Raw genomic sequence first — 19378 nt, forward strand, 5'->3', positions numbered from 1 at the left:
CATCAGTGGGTTAGTTAGAAGTTTTTGAAGCATCGAAAATACATTTTGGTCCAAAAATAACAAAAAATACGACTTTATGCAGCATTGTATTCTCTTCCAGGTCTTTTGTCAATCCGGGTTCACGACTCCGCAGTGACGCTGCTGACGTTTTATCCGGTGCGCCCGAGCTTCGTTTACAGTCTGAGGGAGACGCACGCTGTATTCAAGCTATTCTACACTGTTTGTATTTTGGTATTGCTATATTTTTTAAAATGGTGCGTAAGTGTGCATGTCGCGGATGTCCTAATCGCCAAAAACAACGACATAAAAGTGCATTACCAACGCTGACAGATGAAAGGATTCAATGGAATCAATTCAATGGAATCAATTCAGTGGAATCAATTCAATGAAAAGGATTCCGGAAGAGAAGACAATGCTGAATAAAGTCGTAGTTTTTGTTATTTTTGGACCAAAATGTATTTTAGATGCTTCAAAAACTTCTAACTAACCCACTGATGTCACATGGACTACTTTGATGATGTTTTTATTACCTTTCTGGACATGGACAGTCTACCGTACATACACTTTCAACAGAGGGACAGAAAGCTCTCGGACTAAATCTAAAATATCTTAAACTGTGTTCCGAAGATGAACGGTGGTCTTACGTTATGTTTGGAACGACATGAGGCTGAGTCATTAATGACATAATTTTCATTTTTGGGTGAACTAACCCTTTAAGTATCACTGCGCCACTGAATGTGTATGTTGCTGCGTCTGTCTTAGCAACCACTCTTAGCAACGTAATATATTTGTTCTCTTTTGATTTTGTTAATTGAAACTTACTGCATTATGTAGAAGAGTATTGTGAGAGAGATATCCAGTGACCGAGTGTATTACCTGCATTCAAATTTAGCATTTTCCTTCAGGTCAGTCCTATGTTCATAATAAAAATATCCGCTGCGATCCTGTCCTTTTAACATTTAATGGATTTCCCCCTGCCCTGCTGACACAGCTAGTCAAAACATTTGTCATCTGCATCTTGATCCATATTCACAACAAGTTATAAAAGTCTTTGCGACTGATTGACTCGCTCATAAAGACAATCTTTGCTGCCATCTAATGGCATAATAAATGTAATTTTGTTGCTGTTCATGGTCAGGGACTATTTTTTCCAGCAGAAGGAAGCCTTTTAATGGTTTTACTTCATGAAAGTTGCATTGATACATACTTTTTGGCTTTAATATTTGTATTGTGTACTAACCGTTTTATAAAAGCAATATACTTCTCCGCTTCATGCCTAACAACGCCCCTTAGCTGTTATAAATTCACTGTAAACCACGGCTTTTTGGGGCTTATTGCTTTATCTTTATTTATTTATTTGCATTTTTTCAGAGAGAAACTAAGTATTGCAGATACTCAACAGATGACAATAAGAAGGTGCAAACAAAAATGACTGGACTTCTTCCAGCCATTCTTCTTTGTCATCATCATGTATATCTGTATTCTGTAGCAGGTGCCATTTCAGGATGCTGGAAGCTTAATATCAGCAGAGTGTGACTTTTACTAAAAAAAGCCAATAAAATCATTTAGCTGATGTTTGTACAGCCTCTGTTATCCTCATTAATGTCCACTGACCTTCAAATGCATTTCCTATATCAATCATTCAGAGCGATACTGAGGGATTTGCCATGGAGACCAACCTCTTACTTGTGCAGCACTGAAGCATGTAATTAGCTGTGATCTGACCCAGTGGTTTTAATAATCGGAGATGTGTTGAGCAACATGATTCTGATTCATTAAAAATAAGGATGACTGTAATCACTTCATTTACTGGGAGCAGCATTTGATCTTAAGGGTTTATATGTAATGTTTGTGAGTAAAATGATATTTATCAGTCTAAGATTTACACTTATTAATTATTAACCCAACAACAATTGGACATGTATCCTCATTTCAATTCAACTACAGCAAATGACACAAAGTTGACATGCCCTGAGATATGACATGCTGCTATATTCCATTGCAATAAAACTATTTAAATACAATCTAAAAGATGTTCTTTTGGATTCATTATTCAGACTCATATTAATTTTGATAATTAGAAATAGAAAATGTAGAGGCTAAAGGGAATATTTATTCTTTGAAATGTTTGTCATAAGACCATTACAATGAACTGGTGAAGGCAAAAATGTGATTAAAATTATAAACTTTTCTTTATTCATATATATTTTAATATAAATATCAACTACAGATACTTTCAAATTGCTTAAATAAAAATGACTTGAAATACAAATGCAAATTGAGGCCTCTATTAAATATACACTTACGTTCCTTGAATACACATTATGAGATTTGACGCACATACAAAGGATTTACAATGTTTCCATTTTTGTTTGTTTTTTAACTATTTTATCTCAAAAGAGCAAGGAAAATACTCGTCTCGTGATAGTGGAATGCTCAACTGAAACACAAATGACAGAAGACAGAGAGAAGACCACAGAAGAGGATATTAACCAAGCCCAGTGCATGTCTGTAATTTAATTATGAATCCACTGGGGACTCTGAAGCAGATTCAGGTCTGTATCTCATCCCAATCACTCTAAACATGGAGCTAAATGACGGATTGATTTTGAATGGACAAAGACAATTCAATTTAAACGAAGCAAACCCAGTACAACTGAATCAACAAAATGCTCTTATTTGCAAGCATATGCATATAACAATATTAAGGCAGATGAATGACCTTGACAGTTAGGCTAGTTCCTGGACAAGGCCTAATAAATACGAATAAATTATTCGAGAATGAAGTGTTGCAGAGATTTAGGTTACTACCGTGAGAAACGGCGCCCTCCACTGTTTTTGGAGGATACTGTCCTATTTGTACTGCCAATCTCTTTGTAATGGCAATAATGATTTCATAACGTGATTTTTTTTTTGTTATGTGACAAATATATCGAATGAAAATAACGTTGATTATAAATCCACACACCTTAAAGCACATTATGCAGAAAACTTACTGAGTTAATATGCAAAAGATGTGGCGACATCTTGTGGTCGAATGACACCATAAAATTACCTCAAATCGGTTCATTGTCGAAAAGTTCCTCATTTTCTAAAAGACAGCAGATTTACTAGTAAAAACGATTGTTGGGAAAGGAAACGTAGCTTAAGTAGAGCCACAAAATGAAAATGCAGAGATATATTAAGTGAATTTTGACTAGTTTTGTTAACGCGTTTTGCTCGATTAGGAGGTCTGCATGTAATTAGAATCACCATTCAAAATCCCAAGCTAACACAATCATAGTTTTCACCAGAATACCATATCATGTTAGAAAATCCAGTTCAAGCTAGTAGCTGCGCTTTGTATGATAGCTGGTTCCTGGTTTCTGGTCACAACAAGGAACAATCAACAAGGTAGGTCAGAGGTCATACAGTACATCCCTAAAGTGGTCAAGCAGGTTTTTGGATGGTGGCAGGTCAGTGAGCTAATGATCAGCTTGCACTAGATAATGACCATTAAGCTAGATATGCTTCACAATAACTACAATAACTATAGTATTTTCACTGAAACGTTTTAGCATGCACCAATCTGCCTCTCTCATTTACAGTGGCATGCATTTTTATATATAATTGCTCTATATTTCCCCCATATTTTAAGTAATTGCATAATGACTTACACATTATGTAAAATCAGTAGCTAAAATTAATACAATACCCTAACAAACACACCATTGTTAATGGTCTAATTTATTTCTATAAGTTAATATTTATCTAAGGATCATTTAAATATTTTTTAATTGAACCATATTTTCTGTTTAAAGAGTTTCTATGTTGTCTGCTGTCAGTGAACCTTTTGATGGGCTTTAATCAAAAACACGCTGTAACATCTGGTAATAGTTATGTAACACTAACTGGTGCAACATGCTGTAATATAATACTTCCATGGGTGAAATTCCCAAGTTGCTGCTATGTAATATTTCTCTCCAGCACACACTGGCACTGGTATATCCAGATCCTTGTTTTACATCTTTTCCATTTTATTCATTTGTGTGACTATTTTCCATTGCTATCTGATATCTACGGAGCCCCTAAAGGGACGTGGTGGTGGGGAAAAAAAACTGGGAAGGGAGGAAATTTCGCTTGCTGTTCAAAAAAAAATTGGGATGGGAAGAATTTTTTTTTTCAAATCTTTTGCGTTCCCTCGCAAAACTTTTGCGTTCCCCAGCAAAGATATTTGTGTTCCCTCGCAAAGATATTATCGTTCCCTTGTTGTGAGCTCGGACAAACACTTCCTCTTTAATGTCCCGCTGGCAGGCAGTAGTGTTTCAGTTAGTTCCATATGTTAATAATGCACACAAATAATGTGCAGCTGTGAGAGTTTGAACTTGTTGGACTCAAATATAATGAAATGCAGTCAGTGCTTAAAGGTGATAGAGAGGATTTTGTCGTCGACTGAGAATCCAAAGACTGTTACTGAGTTTTTGAAATGAGCGCATGCGTAAGAACAGCCCCCCTCCTTCACAGCTCACTTCAAAGGAACGCCTCCCAAAACTAGTGCACGAGTATTTGAACACGGTTATTTTACCACCGGCATTCGCTGTGTCGTGTTTTTTGGATTCATTATGTCAGACTCACCGCAGGTAACTCATAATCTGCAGTTGTTACTCCTGTCTCCTGACAAAAACATTGCATGCGGCGCCTGTGGAGTGTGGAAAGTTACTGGAGCGCGCAGCCGCGCTCGTCTCTCACAAGGAACGTCACGGCAGTGATTGACAAGCCAGAGGGCCAATCGTTTACGTGATGATCGCGTCAACGATTGGCTGATGTTTTTAAGGCCCTACCTCGTGCACAGATGATGTATATTAATATTATTCCTTTCAGCGCACCTAATAAATAGTCTTTTATCAGTTAGTAAAGACAGTTTCAAGTAATATTGCAAAAATGTATAAAACAAAACATCCTCTTTAGCACCTTTAAGTCAAGCAGTTCATTAAAGTTGGCAATATATTCACAGATTCAAACTTCCCTGATCAATAACTCGTGAGCTAAACGTTGTTAAAACACAAATTCAGCTACTTCCAATCATAGTAACCTAGACAACAAGCTACAACAACCCAATTTTCCTCAAATGTACTTTATAATACATTGGTCTCTATGAGCAGGTGGCGGAGAGACAAGTCGGAAGGGACCGTATGAAAAGTGCAAAACCCAAAACTCTTTTGCTCATTTTATATCATGAAAAATACTCAATAACTTCACTGTAACACATTGTACTGTCACCAAATTCAGTTCATACATCACTGCTCTTCTGCTGGTTCTACAACACTTAATTTGACGAGTAGCACATAAAGGCCTTCTTTACACAAATGATGTTGGTACACACCTTACATACTTACAACAGCTTTTGCATGATAGTTGCTTACTGAATTTGATGGCAATACAATTTATGTAATATTTTTACTAATTACAGTTGTTACTGATTTTGTTTAATTATTAATAATCATAAAAGTTATGCTTTTTTTTTTTTTTTTTTTTTTTTTTATCAAACTAAGTGTTCCAGTACAACCAGCAGAAGAGCAGTGACGTATGAACTGAATTTGGTGAAAGTACAATGTGTTACAGTGAAGTTATTGAGTATTTTTCATAATATAAAATGAGCAAAAGGGTTTTGGGTTTTGCACTTTTCAGACGGTCCCTTCCGACTTGTCTCTCCGCCGCCTGCTCATAGAGACCAATGTATTATAAAGTACATTTGAGGAAAATTGGGTTGTTGTAGCTCATTGTCTAGGTTACTATGATTGGAAGTAGCTGAATTTGTGTTTTAACAACGTTTAGCTTACGAGTTATTGATCCGGGAAGCTCGAATCTGTGAATATATTATTGCAAACTTTACTGAACTGCTAGACATAAGCACTGACTGCATTTCTTTATATTTGAGTCCAACAAGTTCAAACTATAAGAGCTGCACATTAGTTGTGTGCATTATTAAAGGGTTAGTTCACCCATAAATGAAAATTCTGTCATTTATTACTCACCCTCATGTCATTCCACACCTGTAGACCTTTGTTAATCTTCGGAACACAAATTAAGATATTTTAGTTGAAATCCGATGGCTCCGTGAGGCCTGCATAGGGAACAATGACATTTCCTCTCTCAAGATCCATAAAGGAACTAAAAACATATTTTAATCGGTTCATGTGAGTACAGTGGTTTAATATTAATATTATAAAGTGACGAGAATATTTTTGGTGCGCCAAAAAAACAAAATAACAACTTATTTAGTGATGGCCGATTTCAAAACACTGCTTCATGAAGCTTCGGAGTGTTATGAATCTTTTTGTGTCGAATCATGATTCGGATCGCGTGTCAAACTGCCAAACTGCTGAAATCACGTGACTTTGGCGCTCCGAACAGCTGATTCGACAAAAAAAGATTCATAACACTCCAAAGCTTCATGAAGCAGTGTTTTGAAATTGGCCATCACTAAATAAGTCATTATTTAGTTTTTTTGGCGCACCAAAAATATTCTCGTCACTTTATAAGGGAATGTCATTGCTCCCCATGTAGGCCTCACGGAGCTAACGGATTTCATCAAAAATATCTTAATTTGTGTTCTGAAGATGAACGAAGGTCGTACGGGTGTGGAACGGCATGAGGGTGAGTAATAAATGACAGAATTTTCATTTTTTGGGTGAACTAACCCTTTAACATATGGAACTAACTGAAACACTACTGCCAGCCAGCGGGACATTAAAGAGGAAGTGTTTGTCCGAGCTCACAGCAAGGGAACGCAAATATCTTTGCGTGGGAATGCAAAAGTTTTGCGAGGGAATGCAAAGTTTCTCGGGGGAACGCAAAAGTTTCGAAAAAAAAAATTCCTCCCATCCCAAATTTTTTTTCCACCAGCACGTCAAATTTCCTCCCTTCCCAATTTGTTTTCCACCACCACGTCCCTTTAGGGGCTCCGTAGATATCTGCTTGTTAACCAGAACAACTGAAAATACTCTGATTGCATGGCTAGTCCCTCAGTTGTGACCCTGAGGTTATGTGCTTTGCTCAAGGGCACAATGTTGATAAAACAGGAATGTGATCTTAGTAATTCACCAGTTTCTAGGACACCCTCATTTGGGAATGAAACTTGCATTCCTTGCGCTAGCAGCCATAACTACCTTAGATTTTATTAAAGGGCTAAAAATGGATAAATATTAGTTTCTCCCAGGCGATCTTTAGCATCTTGGAAATGAGTTCTCACACATATTTATTCACATTCATGACTTGAATTAAACACAGCATTTTGCTTGAACATCTGCAGCCACAAGGAAAGCACACAGCTCCTAGTTTCAGCTTATGGTAGGAGGCCCATTATCATTAACCGATTGCAGATATTTCTCACAGCTGGGCTGTTTTTAATGAAGGTCTGGTTTAGTGGTCTTGATGCAGTACTTTGTTACAGCATGTGGCCTACATTAAGTTGGATAAAACATCTGGGAAATGACATTTCTGTTTGAGTTAAGATTTACATACAGTATGTTGTAAACTATCAGCTTACGTACAGAGAAAGTGCTCACCAAGTACTACCCAATGATTCCCATTTTCAAAATGGTTCCAGTTTACTTTATATCATGTCTTTTTGCAGTCATTATAAATGAAGAACAAGGGCATATTTTATAATGCCGCAGTACGTTTTTAACAGCTATAATGAAGACGCACAAGAAACAAATCAAATGACACCAGAAGGATATTAGTCATGCCCTGTGTTATACAGTGATGTTCTTAATAAATACCAGCTACATTTTAATGTGCGACCTCATAATTGTGACGCATCAGTAATTGAGTCATCAGTTTCCCAATGTTTTGTGGATCAAGACCCTTGTTAGTGCCTGAATTAATGTTTCCAAAATACTAGGAGGAGAATAAGACACAGCCTATGTTCAGACTGGAATACTATCATACTGTTTACACCATACAGTGCAGCCGTATTTATTACAAATACGCAATGTTTTAATAAATAGTATGCTACATTGATGTCACATGACTTCATTATATTGCATATTTAACTATTTTAAGACTGTTTTAACTATTTTAAAACTATTTTAACTGTTTTAAGAGATAACATTTGCACTGGATTCTTTGGGTTTTATTATATTATTTATATACTATTATAGTATTTTTTAATACTTTGAATTAGCATTTATTTTTATATTTACAGTTTTTAATTTTATTGTTTTCAGTAATTTTGTTTTGATATTATTTTTAAAATACTTCGATTTAACTTTATTTTTTATTTCAGTTTTAGTCATTTTAGTACTACTTATACGGAAGAGGATTAGGGCCAAGCAATAATAAAAAATGAAACCATCTCGAGATTAAAGTTGTTCAATTTCGAGAAAAAACTCGTTAAATTTCAAGAAAAAAGTCGAGATAAAATGTTGAGAATAAACTTGTTAAATTATGAGAAAAATGTCATTAAATTTCGAGAAAAAAGTCGAGATAAAATGTTGAGAATAAAGTCATTAAATTACGAGAAAAAACTCGTTAAATTTCGAGAAAAAAGTCGAGATAAAATGTTGACAATAAACTCATACATTTTCTCAACATTTTATCATTTTGTCTAGAGTTTTTTCTCATAATTTAACGAGTTTATTCTCATAATTTAACGAGTTTATTCTCGTAATTTAATGACTTTTTTCTCGTAATTTAATGACTTTATTCTCAACATTTTATCTCAACTTTTTTCTTGAAATTTAACAAGTTTTTTTCTCGAAATTTAAAGAGTTTTTTCTCGTAATTTAACGAGTTTATTCTCGTAATTTAATGACTTTTTTCTCTTAATTTAATGACTTTATTCTCAACATTTTATCTCGACTTTTTTCTCGAAATTTAACAAGTTTTTTTCTCGAAATTTAAAGAGTTTTTTCTCGTAATTTAACGAGTTTATTCTCGTAATTTAATGACTTTTTTCTCGTAATTTAATGACTTTATTCTCAACATTTTATCTCGACTTTTTTCTCGAAATTTAACACGTTTTTTTCTCGAAATTTAAAGAGTTTTTTCTCGTAATTTAACGAGTTTATTCTCGTAATTTAATGACTTTTTTCTCGTAATTTAATGACTTTATTCTCAACATTTTATCTCGACTTTTTTCTCGAAATTTAACAAGTTTTTTTCTCGAAATTTAAAGAGTTTTTTCTCGTAATTTAACGAGTTTATTCTCGTAATTTAATGACTTTTTTCTCTTAATTTAATGACTTTATTCTCAACATTTTATCTCGACTTTTTTCTCGAAATTTAACAAGTTTTTTTCTCGAAATTTAAAGAGTTTTTTCTCGTAATTTAACGAGTTTATTCTCGTAATTTAATGACTTTTTTCTCGTAATTTAATGACTTTATTCTCAACATTTTATCTCGACTTTTTTCTCGAAATTTAACACGTTTTTTTCTCGAAATTTAAAGAGTTTTTTCTCGTAATTTAACGAGTTTATTCTCGTAATTTAATGACTTTTTTCTCGTAATTTAATGACTTTATTCTCAACATTTTATCTCGACTTTTTTCTCGAAATTTAACAAGTTTTTTTCTCGAAATTTAAAGAGTTTTTTCTCGTAATTTAACGAGTTTATTCTCGTAATTTAATGACTTTTTTCTCGTAATTTAATGACTTTATTCTCAACATTTTATCTCGACTTTTTTCTCGAAATTTAACACGTTTTTTTCTCGAAATTTAAAGAGTTTTTTCTCGTAATTTAACGAGTTTATTCTCGTAATTTAATGACTTTTTTCTCGTAATTTAATGACTTTATTCTCAACATTTTATCTTGACTTTTTTCTCGAAATTTAACACGTTTTTTTCTCAAAATTTAAAGAGTTTTTTCTCGTAATTTAACGAGTTTATTCTCGTAATTTAATGACTTTTTTCTCGTAATTTAATGACTTTTTTCTCATAATTTAATGACTTTATTCTCAACATTTTATCTCGACTTTTTTCTCAAAATTTAACAACTTTAATCTCGAGATGGTTTTATTTTTTTATTATTGCTTGGCCCTAATCCTTTTCCGTATACTTGAAACTTACTGTATTTCAATTCATTTCATTTTAGTAATGCTATTTTCTGGTCCCCACTGACTTCCATAGTATTTTTTTTTTCAGACTATGGAAGTCAATGGGGGCCAGCAACTGTTCTTCAAAAATGAATGTTGTTAAAGGGTTAGTTCACCCAAAAATGAAAATAATGTAATTTATTACTCATCCTCATGTCGTTCTACAGCCATTCAAACTCTCAAGGTCCATAAAGGTACTAAAAACATATTTGAATCAGTTCATGTGAGTACAGTGGTTTTGTCTTAATATTATAAAGCAATAAGAATACTTTTTGTGCGCCAAAAAAAATAAAATAATGACTTTTCAGCAATATCTATATGGGTCGATTTCAAAACACTGCTTCATGAAGTTTCTGAGCTTTATGAATCTTTTGTTTCGAATTAGTGATTCAGATCTCCTCTCAAACTGCTGAAATCATGTGACTTTGGCGCTCCGATTCACTGATTCGATTCGTAAAGCCCTGAAGCAGTGTTTTGAAATCGCCTGTCACTAGATATTGTTGAAAAGTTGTTTTTTTGGTGCACAAAAAGTATTCTTGTCGCTTTATATTATTAAGATAGGACCACCATGAACTGTTTTAAATATGTTTTTAGTACCTTTATGGACCTTGAGAGTTTCAATGGCTTTCCTCTCAATAGAGGCCTCACTGAGTCGTCGGATTTCATCAACCATATCTTAATTTGTGTTCTAAAGATGAACGAAGGTCTTACGGGTGTAGAACGACATGAGGGTGAGTGATAAATGTCGTTATTTTCATTTCTGGGTGAACTAACCCTTTAAAAGTGGCCCATGTGAGGCTCTTTGCAGTATATGTAGAGGCCACATGGAGGTGCTGTCTCCTTTTCCCCCTTCATTCGTCCACCACAAGCCTGTCTGCATTTCCAGGTCTCTCCCTGGACGTGCTTCCTCTCCAGTGTATCGCACCTTATTCGCAATTTCTTTCCCAACCAATTCGTCATCTTTTTAGCAACAACAGAGTTGAATGTCTGAGGAAACACGATTGAAGAATGGCCAGGAGGGACTAACGGCTCCCAGGTTCTGCGTCTTCATTTTTCTCTCCTTTACCTCACTGTATTGTCTTTATTTCTGTCGTTCTCTCCCTCTCTCTCTTCAGCTGGCAGTCTCTGAAGTCAGAGGTTAAACCGAGCATTAGCCGTCAGCGAATGGCCCGTTTTTAATCGCTGATTGCACATCATTTCTATCAACATTTAATCATGGCCCCAGTCGCATCCCCGCACGCCCACAGCTGACTTAACAGACTCTGACACGAAACAATCGCCACACTCAGCTTGTATCTCATCAGCGATGGAGCCTTGAGATCTAACTCATTAAGGAAAGGGCTAACGAATGCAGGGTGACAGGTGCTTAAGGAGGCTACGTCGTTTTTAAAAAAAAGTCACGAGCCAAGCTGGAACTGGCCCATTACAACGCACACTAGCGCTTGAGAGGATAAATTAGCAATGTATTCATTATGTCCTCATGAAAGCGATGTCAAGTCGTTGTGCGCAAATGTTGAGGCCGGTTGGGTTTCAATTACAGAGAATGCTATGAAGAGTTAATGGGTATTAACACAGAGTACGTGCTGCTAATGAATCAGGCAGCCTTTTGGTGGGCAACAAATGGCAAACAGTGTCTGACTCGAGCAGCCTACAGTCACCTGCTTCTTCGGGGCGTCGTGAGGCATACAAATGACCCAAACGGCAACAGCAATAGTTGATGTCTTTGCAATGGAATTAGCATATTAATCAAACACAACAGGGGACTAGTTCTCATTGAGGTAACTGCATTCTCAGTGGTGACTGATTTTAAATTTCATCAAGCTACCTAGGCCTTGTTGTGATCAAAAGTTAGATGGGCTGCATGAATTACCTGCTAGTTCCAGAGTTTCCTTAGGAACGCACACACTACTGTAGCCAATCAAAAGTCTGCCATCTTTCACATGGGCCAAAAAAGTAGCCTACCATTTGTAGGCTGTGTCTGAAATCGCATAGGCCTACTCTCTTAAAGAGTTAATTCACCCAAAAATGAAAGTTATGTCATTTATAACTCACCCTCATGTCGTTCTACACCTGTATGACCTTCGTACATCTTCGGAACACAAATTAAGATATTTTTGATGAAATCCGATGGCTCAGTGTGGCCTCTATTGCCAGCAATGTCACTGATCCAGAAAGCTACTAAAGACATATTTAAATCAGTTCATGTGACTACAGTGGTTCTAACTTAATATTATAAAGCGACGAGAATACTTTTTGTGTGCCAAAAAAACAAAATAACGACTTTTCAACAATATTTAGTGATGGGCGATTTCAAAACACTGCTTTGAAGCTTTATGAATCTTTTGTTTCAAATCAGCGGTTCGCATCGCGTAAACGTGATATCACGTGACTTTGGTTCTCCGAACCACTGATTGAATGGCCTCACTGAGACATCGGATTTCATGAAAAATATCTTAATTTGTGTTCCAAAGATGAACAAAGGTCTTACGGTGTAAAACGACATGAGGGAGATTATTTTGCGACCACTAAAAAATTACATTCTATATACAGTAGTATGAATGTGTGTACTATGAATGCAATCTGGACATACAACATTCACCATGTTGTCTTTATCATGTGACCTACCAGTGTCATTTGCGTCACTTTACTGCCATTCACTAATCCTCTTATTTGGCCTCACGGGATAGTAAAGCGACCATCATTTGCACACTTCAGAATCTCGCTGGAAGTTGTAGGTCATCCTGGTACTTTTACCTACTCTTATGAGTACTGTAAATTCTGGCATACTACTCATCACACAACCTACTATATAGCAGGGAAGTATGCAATTTTGTTCTCAAAGTTGATGTGTTAGAAGCAGGAAAATGGAAAAATCCTTAGCGTAAGGATTTGAGCGAGTTTGACAAGGGCCAAATTGTGATGCTAGATGACTGGGTCAGAGCATCTACAAAACTGCAGCTCTTGTGGGGTGTTCCCGGTCTGCAGTGGTCATTATCTATCAAAAGTGCTCCAAGAAAGGATCAATGGTGAACCGGCGACAGGGTCATGGGTGGTCAAGGCTCATTGATGCACGTGGGGAGCGAAGGCTGGCCCGTGTGGTCCGATCCAACAGATGAGCTCCTGTAGCTCAAATTGCTCAAGAAGTTAATGCTGGTTCTGATAGAAAGGTGTCAGAATACACAGTGAATCACAGTTTGTTGCATATCAGGCTGCATAGCTGCAGACCAGTCAGGGTGCCCATGCTGACCCCTGTCCACCGCCGAATGTGCCAACAGTGGGAACGTGAGCATCAGAACTGGACCACGGAGCAATGGAAGAAGGTGGCCTGGTCTGATGAATCACGTTTTCTTTTACATCACATGGATGGCCGATTGCGTGTGTGTCGCTTACCTGGGGAACACATGGCACCAGGATGCACTATGGGAAGAAGGCAAGTCTGGCGAAGGCAGTGTAATGCTTTGGGCAATGTTCTGCTGGGAAACCTTGGGTCCTGCCATCCATGTGGATGTTACTTTGACACGTACCACCTACCGAAGCATTATTGAGACCATGTACAGCCTTTCATGGAAACGGTATTCCCTTGTGGCCATGGCCTCTTTCAGCAGGATAATGCGCACAAAGCAAAATGGTTCAGGAATGGTTTGAGGAGCATAACAATAAGTTTAAGGTGTTGACTTGGCCTCCAAATTCCCCAGATCTCAATCCAGTGGAGTATGTGTGGGATGTGCTGAACAAACAAGTCCGATCCATGGAGGCCAGATACCACAGCACACCTTCAGGGGTCTAGAGGAGTCCATGCCTCGATGGTTCAGGGCTGTTTTGGCAGCAAAAGATGGACTAATACAATATTAGGAAGGTAGTCATAATGTTATGCCTGATCGGTGTATATTAATGCATACTCCAATAATATTTGTATCTTTGATACAAGTTGCATGATTGTTGTAGGTTAAAAGAGGTGTTAGTATAAAAAATATTATATGCATATTTATATTTGGTTAGTCCAGTCGAGTCAGGCGTTGCACAGATAATTTGCTTTAAACTGAATATTTGCTTTCTAGAAATGTCACTTATATGGTTTTTTCCCCCAGTAGAACACAAGCTGATTTATCATCAAAATGTCAAAGCTGTTTTCCATTCAATAAAAATGCATGGTGATCACTGGCTGTGAAGTTCAGTTGCAATTTTGCTTGGTTTATTTAAACCACAACAAACTCAGAGTAATATCCTTGCTTTAATATTTCTTAATGTTTTGGAATACTTTTCATCCATTTTATGGTATAAATTCTTTTAGCTGTCAGGAATAATGACTTTAAAGCCCAAGTCTAAATGGGTCCATATAATTACTTAAATTACTAAAGTTAAATTCATTTTAATATAAAATACGAATGGACCAGCTGAGTCAAGAGCAGTCTTCGGCCAGATACTTCAATGAAATAATGTTTACCTATTTTAAATATTCAGAAACTATGCAATTTTTATTCATTACTTGTGATATAATTGCCCCGACCTCACACAACCATAAAAAGGATCTTATACATCAGCGACGGTGTCATTCATGTTCATGTTATCTGACAAGTTTGTTAAGATATGTAAAGTTTACATCAAAACTTTTGACAGCAATTAAATATACATAAAAAATGCTGAACATCAAGAAAAACATACGAATATGAAAGTCTTTCAAAGTCACACTCGTTAGAGAACTGTTCCGAGAATATCCTGAGCTTTCGCCCCAGTTTGTTTGTGACTGAAAAAATGTATTATTTATATTGCCCAGTCTACCAGACATATGGACAGAATGAGAGAATTTCAGAGGCTCTAAAAGGCTTCTAAATTTGTATTTACCTAAAGTCGTGCTCTTGAAGTTTAGACCGGCTGATGTTTGCCTTCACAGTCTGACATTTTCAGAGTTCAAGAGTTAAACCAGATCTTCTGAAGGTCTCTCAGATGGTAAATCAATAAGTGAATGCTAAACACTTTTTTGGCATTTGGTAATATTCCACAAACTGCAGTATATAGTCTAAGATCCCAATGTAATACATGTATATTCTACAAAAGCAGTAGATTATACAGTAGCAGTATTACTGAATTACACAAAGACGCTTCACAACAGGAGCTTTGGCTTATAGTTTATTAGACATCACAATGATCCATAAAACATAGAACACGCTGCTTATGCATATAAAATAATCTCAGTAGGGAAAGAAATAAGATGCAAAAACAAACATTAAAAATAAAAACAATCACAATTCTCCCCATCGGGTGGTCTATATAGTCAATGATTTACTTTTGTCTCAGGCAAAACAAATCTGTCAGTAAAATGGCTCAAAATAAAGTAACAAAGGCACATCTGGCTTGACGATGACAGGGCAGCGCACAAGCTAACGCGTGGCAGATGATTTTGAGTGGGTCTCTGATATGATTCGTGATAATGAAGTATAAACATATGGCAAGTTAAGTCTGTTTGTTTTGCTGGAGAGAAGATTTGATAAATGCCACGAGTCGTTCGGTAACCAAAGACTAATTTTAGCGGGCCGCTACTTTGTTAAAGAGATCATTCATTGCATTCATTTACTCGCCCTTGTGCATTCTAAATTTGTTTGACTGACTTTCTTTGTTGTTTTGGACCCCACTGACGTTCATTGAATGGACAGAAACAGCTGAAATGTTCTTCAAATTAAAAAGTCATACAGGTGTGGAACGACATGAGGGTGAGTAAATGATGACAGAATTGGAATTTTTGACCTTTAACATTCCTTTGATTATCTTTTTTAAAATCCAGAATGACATTAAATAGTTTTACCAGGACTTTAAATGTATATGTGATCAATATAAGACATTTTAAAAACACTTGAAAATACAGATAAACAATCATTTTAAAAATGCAAACTTAAAAAAAAATAAAAAAATGAAATCACAGTTTAAAACACAGAAACCCTTATGGATGAGTATAACACACAGTGATTGTCTAATACTGCACCATTGTAGCAAATGACAGTTGCATGAAGGCGGTCCATTTGCGCATGATAACATAAGCTAACCCCAAATCTCATGCAGCATGCAGACTTACATTCCCTTCTTTAGAAACAGTGACGAGACCACAACCCAGCTAAACTGAGATGACAGGTGAAAGATTGTCGTGTCATGTCAAGAATAACCGTTTTGCAAGAATCAGTAATTTTCTGTGATGTCCAACAGGCCAGAAGATCAGGCAGTGAAAGTGATCGATGGCTAATCAAGAACGAAGGAGGGCTTGTTAATTCATATGGGGGGAACTCTACCGTCCATCCATTGATTTCTCATGGCGCCTGCCCACCTATTCATCCATTCACCCATCTAAAAGGTGAGCTTTGTGAATGTGCGAGTTTCCGCTCCAGGTGACCATTAAAAAAGCCATTCATTCGTTCCATTGATCATCTCTGTAACCTGTTAGCAAGTCTTTAGTTCATTGCATCACTATGGTTTTGATATGTGTTCTTTGGCACAATTACAACAATGTATTTAGACACTATGACACAATGATCTATCGACAGCTTCAAGTGGATGTGCAAAGATTACATTCAAGAGTGAAAGACACGAACAGTGATGGAATTAGTTGCCATGCCATCCAAGAACCAGTGAAAAGGAAAACAGAAAAGAAAAGAAATAAAAACTACTTCTGTTCCTCATCTATCTCTTAAAGGAACAGTTCACCAAAATAAATTCAATCATGACTTTAAAAACTTTCTTTGTCCACGAAACACAAAAGAACATTTATATAGCAGCACATCCAAGCTGCTCTTTACCATACAATGGAATTAAATGGTGACCAAAAGTGAATGCAACAGTGTAAACATACTTCAAAACATCTAATTTTTGTTCCACAGAAGAAACAAAATCATATGGAATTGGAACTACACGAAGGTGAGGAGATGATTTTTGGGTGAACTGTTCCTTTAAGGAGGAGGCGTAAGCTTCCTCCTCTTCTTTCATTCAAAAACTATACTTCTTTTTGATAAGAACGATAGGAATAAGATAACGTTTGGCCAAACAAAGGCCTCTGAAGCATTGTGGCCAAGCTCAAGAAAGTGATACACAGTGCATTTGAATATTAAAGACCGCATTAAATCAATGGCTTTCAATTCATATCCGTTAACTTTGAAACCAATAGCTATATATCATGGTATACTCCTTAAAGTTGACTTTTTTTAAGTTTTAGCAGATAAACATTTAAAATGTATAATCTTTCTTTTGGAAAACAGGCCAAAAATATTGATGACTCATCCTGCACTAAGAGTTTTGTCCAATCAAATGCTCTCTAGAGCAATGAGACTGTCCCTCCTCGTAGTCCAACCAGGGGCGCGTTTCCCGAAGCGAACTATGGTCGCAAGTTTGGTCGTTGCCAATAGAGTTCAATGGGACTTACGACCATGGTTCACCAACAATGCTTTCGGGAAACGCACCCCAGCCTAGTAACAGCAAGTAGCAAATCATGATTAATGGCTGTGATGGAACTAAAGCCCCTTGGCCATTTTAAAATGGATGGGATCTTTTATGTCTTTTGATCTTCTAAAATGTTTCAATAGGAAATATGTCAGTACAGAAAGAAAATTGTGCTCGTCAAGAGATTTCACAAGGTCTTTAACATGAACTTTTAGCTTCAGAAGGCAGAAAATGATCCTAAACTCCCGTCACCTTCAGCATCTCTAAATGCATATTGTGCTTCTAATGACCAGAAAATAGGGGAGCGAGGAAAAGTTGCGACAGGTGCCCACTGTTTTTAAGAAAGCAACCAACCATGCCATGCAGATTATACAGTAACAAAATCCACACATATCAATAAGTAAAACATCAGCATACGACTTAATACCCGTTAAAATAAATGTTTAAAAAAAAAAAAAAAAAAAGTACATTTTTCATTTTGTACCCCACTGGTATTTTTGGATTTGTTTGCATTTTTCCTTTTTTTCTACTTTTTTAATGCATGTTAGACTGGCTATATATATTATTTTCTTATATTATTTACAGAACTTATTTGGTACTTTTCAAAAACAATGAACACGCCAATCAACGAAACAAAAATAAGAAAATAATGCATACATTTGTTTTTAGGTGATATAATCGATCAAAATGACATCAAATATAAAATATAAAAATACATTTTTGCTGTATGTAAAATACATTGCATATACCACAAGACTTTTTCCCTTATCACAGAAGTTAACGCACAAAACCGACAAAAGCTAAAGCTTAAAAGAGCACTACACCAAGATCGCAGAATAAAAATGTAGAGATCAGAAACATAAGCAACATTTGACAGTATATGCAGTGTATTTTAAAATACTGAAAGCAAATTATTATATATTTAGACCTTTCAGGAAAATTAAATGTTTGTCAAGTCAAACTGGTGCGACTATGTTTGTTTTTCACATAACCAGGATTAAAATATTACATAGTACCTCAAAAATGAATAACGACCCATTCTCATGGTTTTGTTTTACCGTTAATTTCTAATCAAAGTTTGCTTTTGTAAAGTACTAAGAATGTTGACATGCGTTATCAAATGTCCAAAATCTGTCAAAAGTCTGATGAACACTGATCCGAAAGGTATCAATATGTTTCATGGACCACCCACAAAGCCATGAGAATAGGTTAAAAGATCGGTTAGCCACTTATAAAAAAAAATTGCACCAGGCTGGGGTGGTTTTCGATGTGTATGTGCCGAGGACCATAGCCTGCTGTGCTGAAATGGGCGTCCGCGGCTGGGTAGGACGGTGGCAGTGCAAATCGCAGGCACGGCCTACGTCTTTAGACCAGCATGGGCTGAGACATGAAACTTTCTTCACGGGCCAAGTTACCGTGGCTAACTTCAATATCATTCTGGTCAGCTGGTTCATACGGTGGAAGAGTCTCATCGGTCGACTCATCCTTTTCGGGAGGGTGTCCTGAGCCGTCCCAGACGTTGGGGGTGCCGCCGTTAGCGGGAGGGCCCGTGTTGTCATCATCTAGATCCTGAAGCACACACAATGAAGCAAAGTCTAAAGTTATTTAAATGCATAATCCTTTGAAAATAACATATAATTAATTATACCATGGTCTGTCTGTGTACTCAATTCTGATTGGCTGGAAGGTGTGCATTAAAACTGATTAATGCACAGGTAGTCCAACTGTTTTATATTAATGCACTGTTTTCATTGAAGCACACACAGATATCAGAGATCTCTTGCTGAAACCACACAGAAACATTCAGAAGCATTGAAACTTGTCAACGCTGCCTGCTACTTTATCAATTAAACTACTGAATCGCTACATTATACTGTAGTTCTC

General features: G+C 36.4%; 1 protein-coding gene and 1 long non-coding RNA gene across 5 annotated transcripts in view; one reads left to right on the forward strand and one right to left on the reverse strand.

Moving 5' to 3' along the window:
- The first annotated feature begins 10938 nt into the window (after window positions 1-10938).
- Window positions 10939-19378, forward strand: part of LOC125275674 — a 45420-nt gene continuing 36980 nt past the window's right edge. For all 4 annotated transcript variants that reach the window (XR_007186485.1, XR_007186486.1, XR_007186483.1 and 1 more), the window contains exons 1-2: window positions 10939-11111; window positions 16271-16415. This is a non-coding gene — a long non-coding RNA (uncharacterized LOC125275674). The remainder of the gene's footprint in view (window positions 11112-16270; window positions 16416-19378) is intronic.
- Window positions 15190-19378, reverse strand: part of pvrl2l (PVR cell adhesion molecule related 2 like) — a 197755-nt gene continuing 193566 nt past the window's right edge. The window contains exon 10 of the mRNA XM_048202846.1: window positions 15190-19063. Coding sequence (XP_048058803.1) covers window positions 18860-19063 — 204 coding nt within the window. The 3' untranslated portion in view covers window positions 15190-18859. The remainder of the gene's footprint in view (window positions 19064-19378) is intronic.

The sequence above is a fragment of the Megalobrama amblycephala genome, linkage group LG9 (genome assembly GCF_018812025.1).
Source record: "Megalobrama amblycephala isolate DHTTF-2021 linkage group LG9, ASM1881202v1, whole genome shotgun sequence".
NCBI classification, from domain to species: domain Eukaryota; kingdom Metazoa; phylum Chordata; class Actinopteri; order Cypriniformes; family Xenocyprididae; genus Megalobrama; species Megalobrama amblycephala.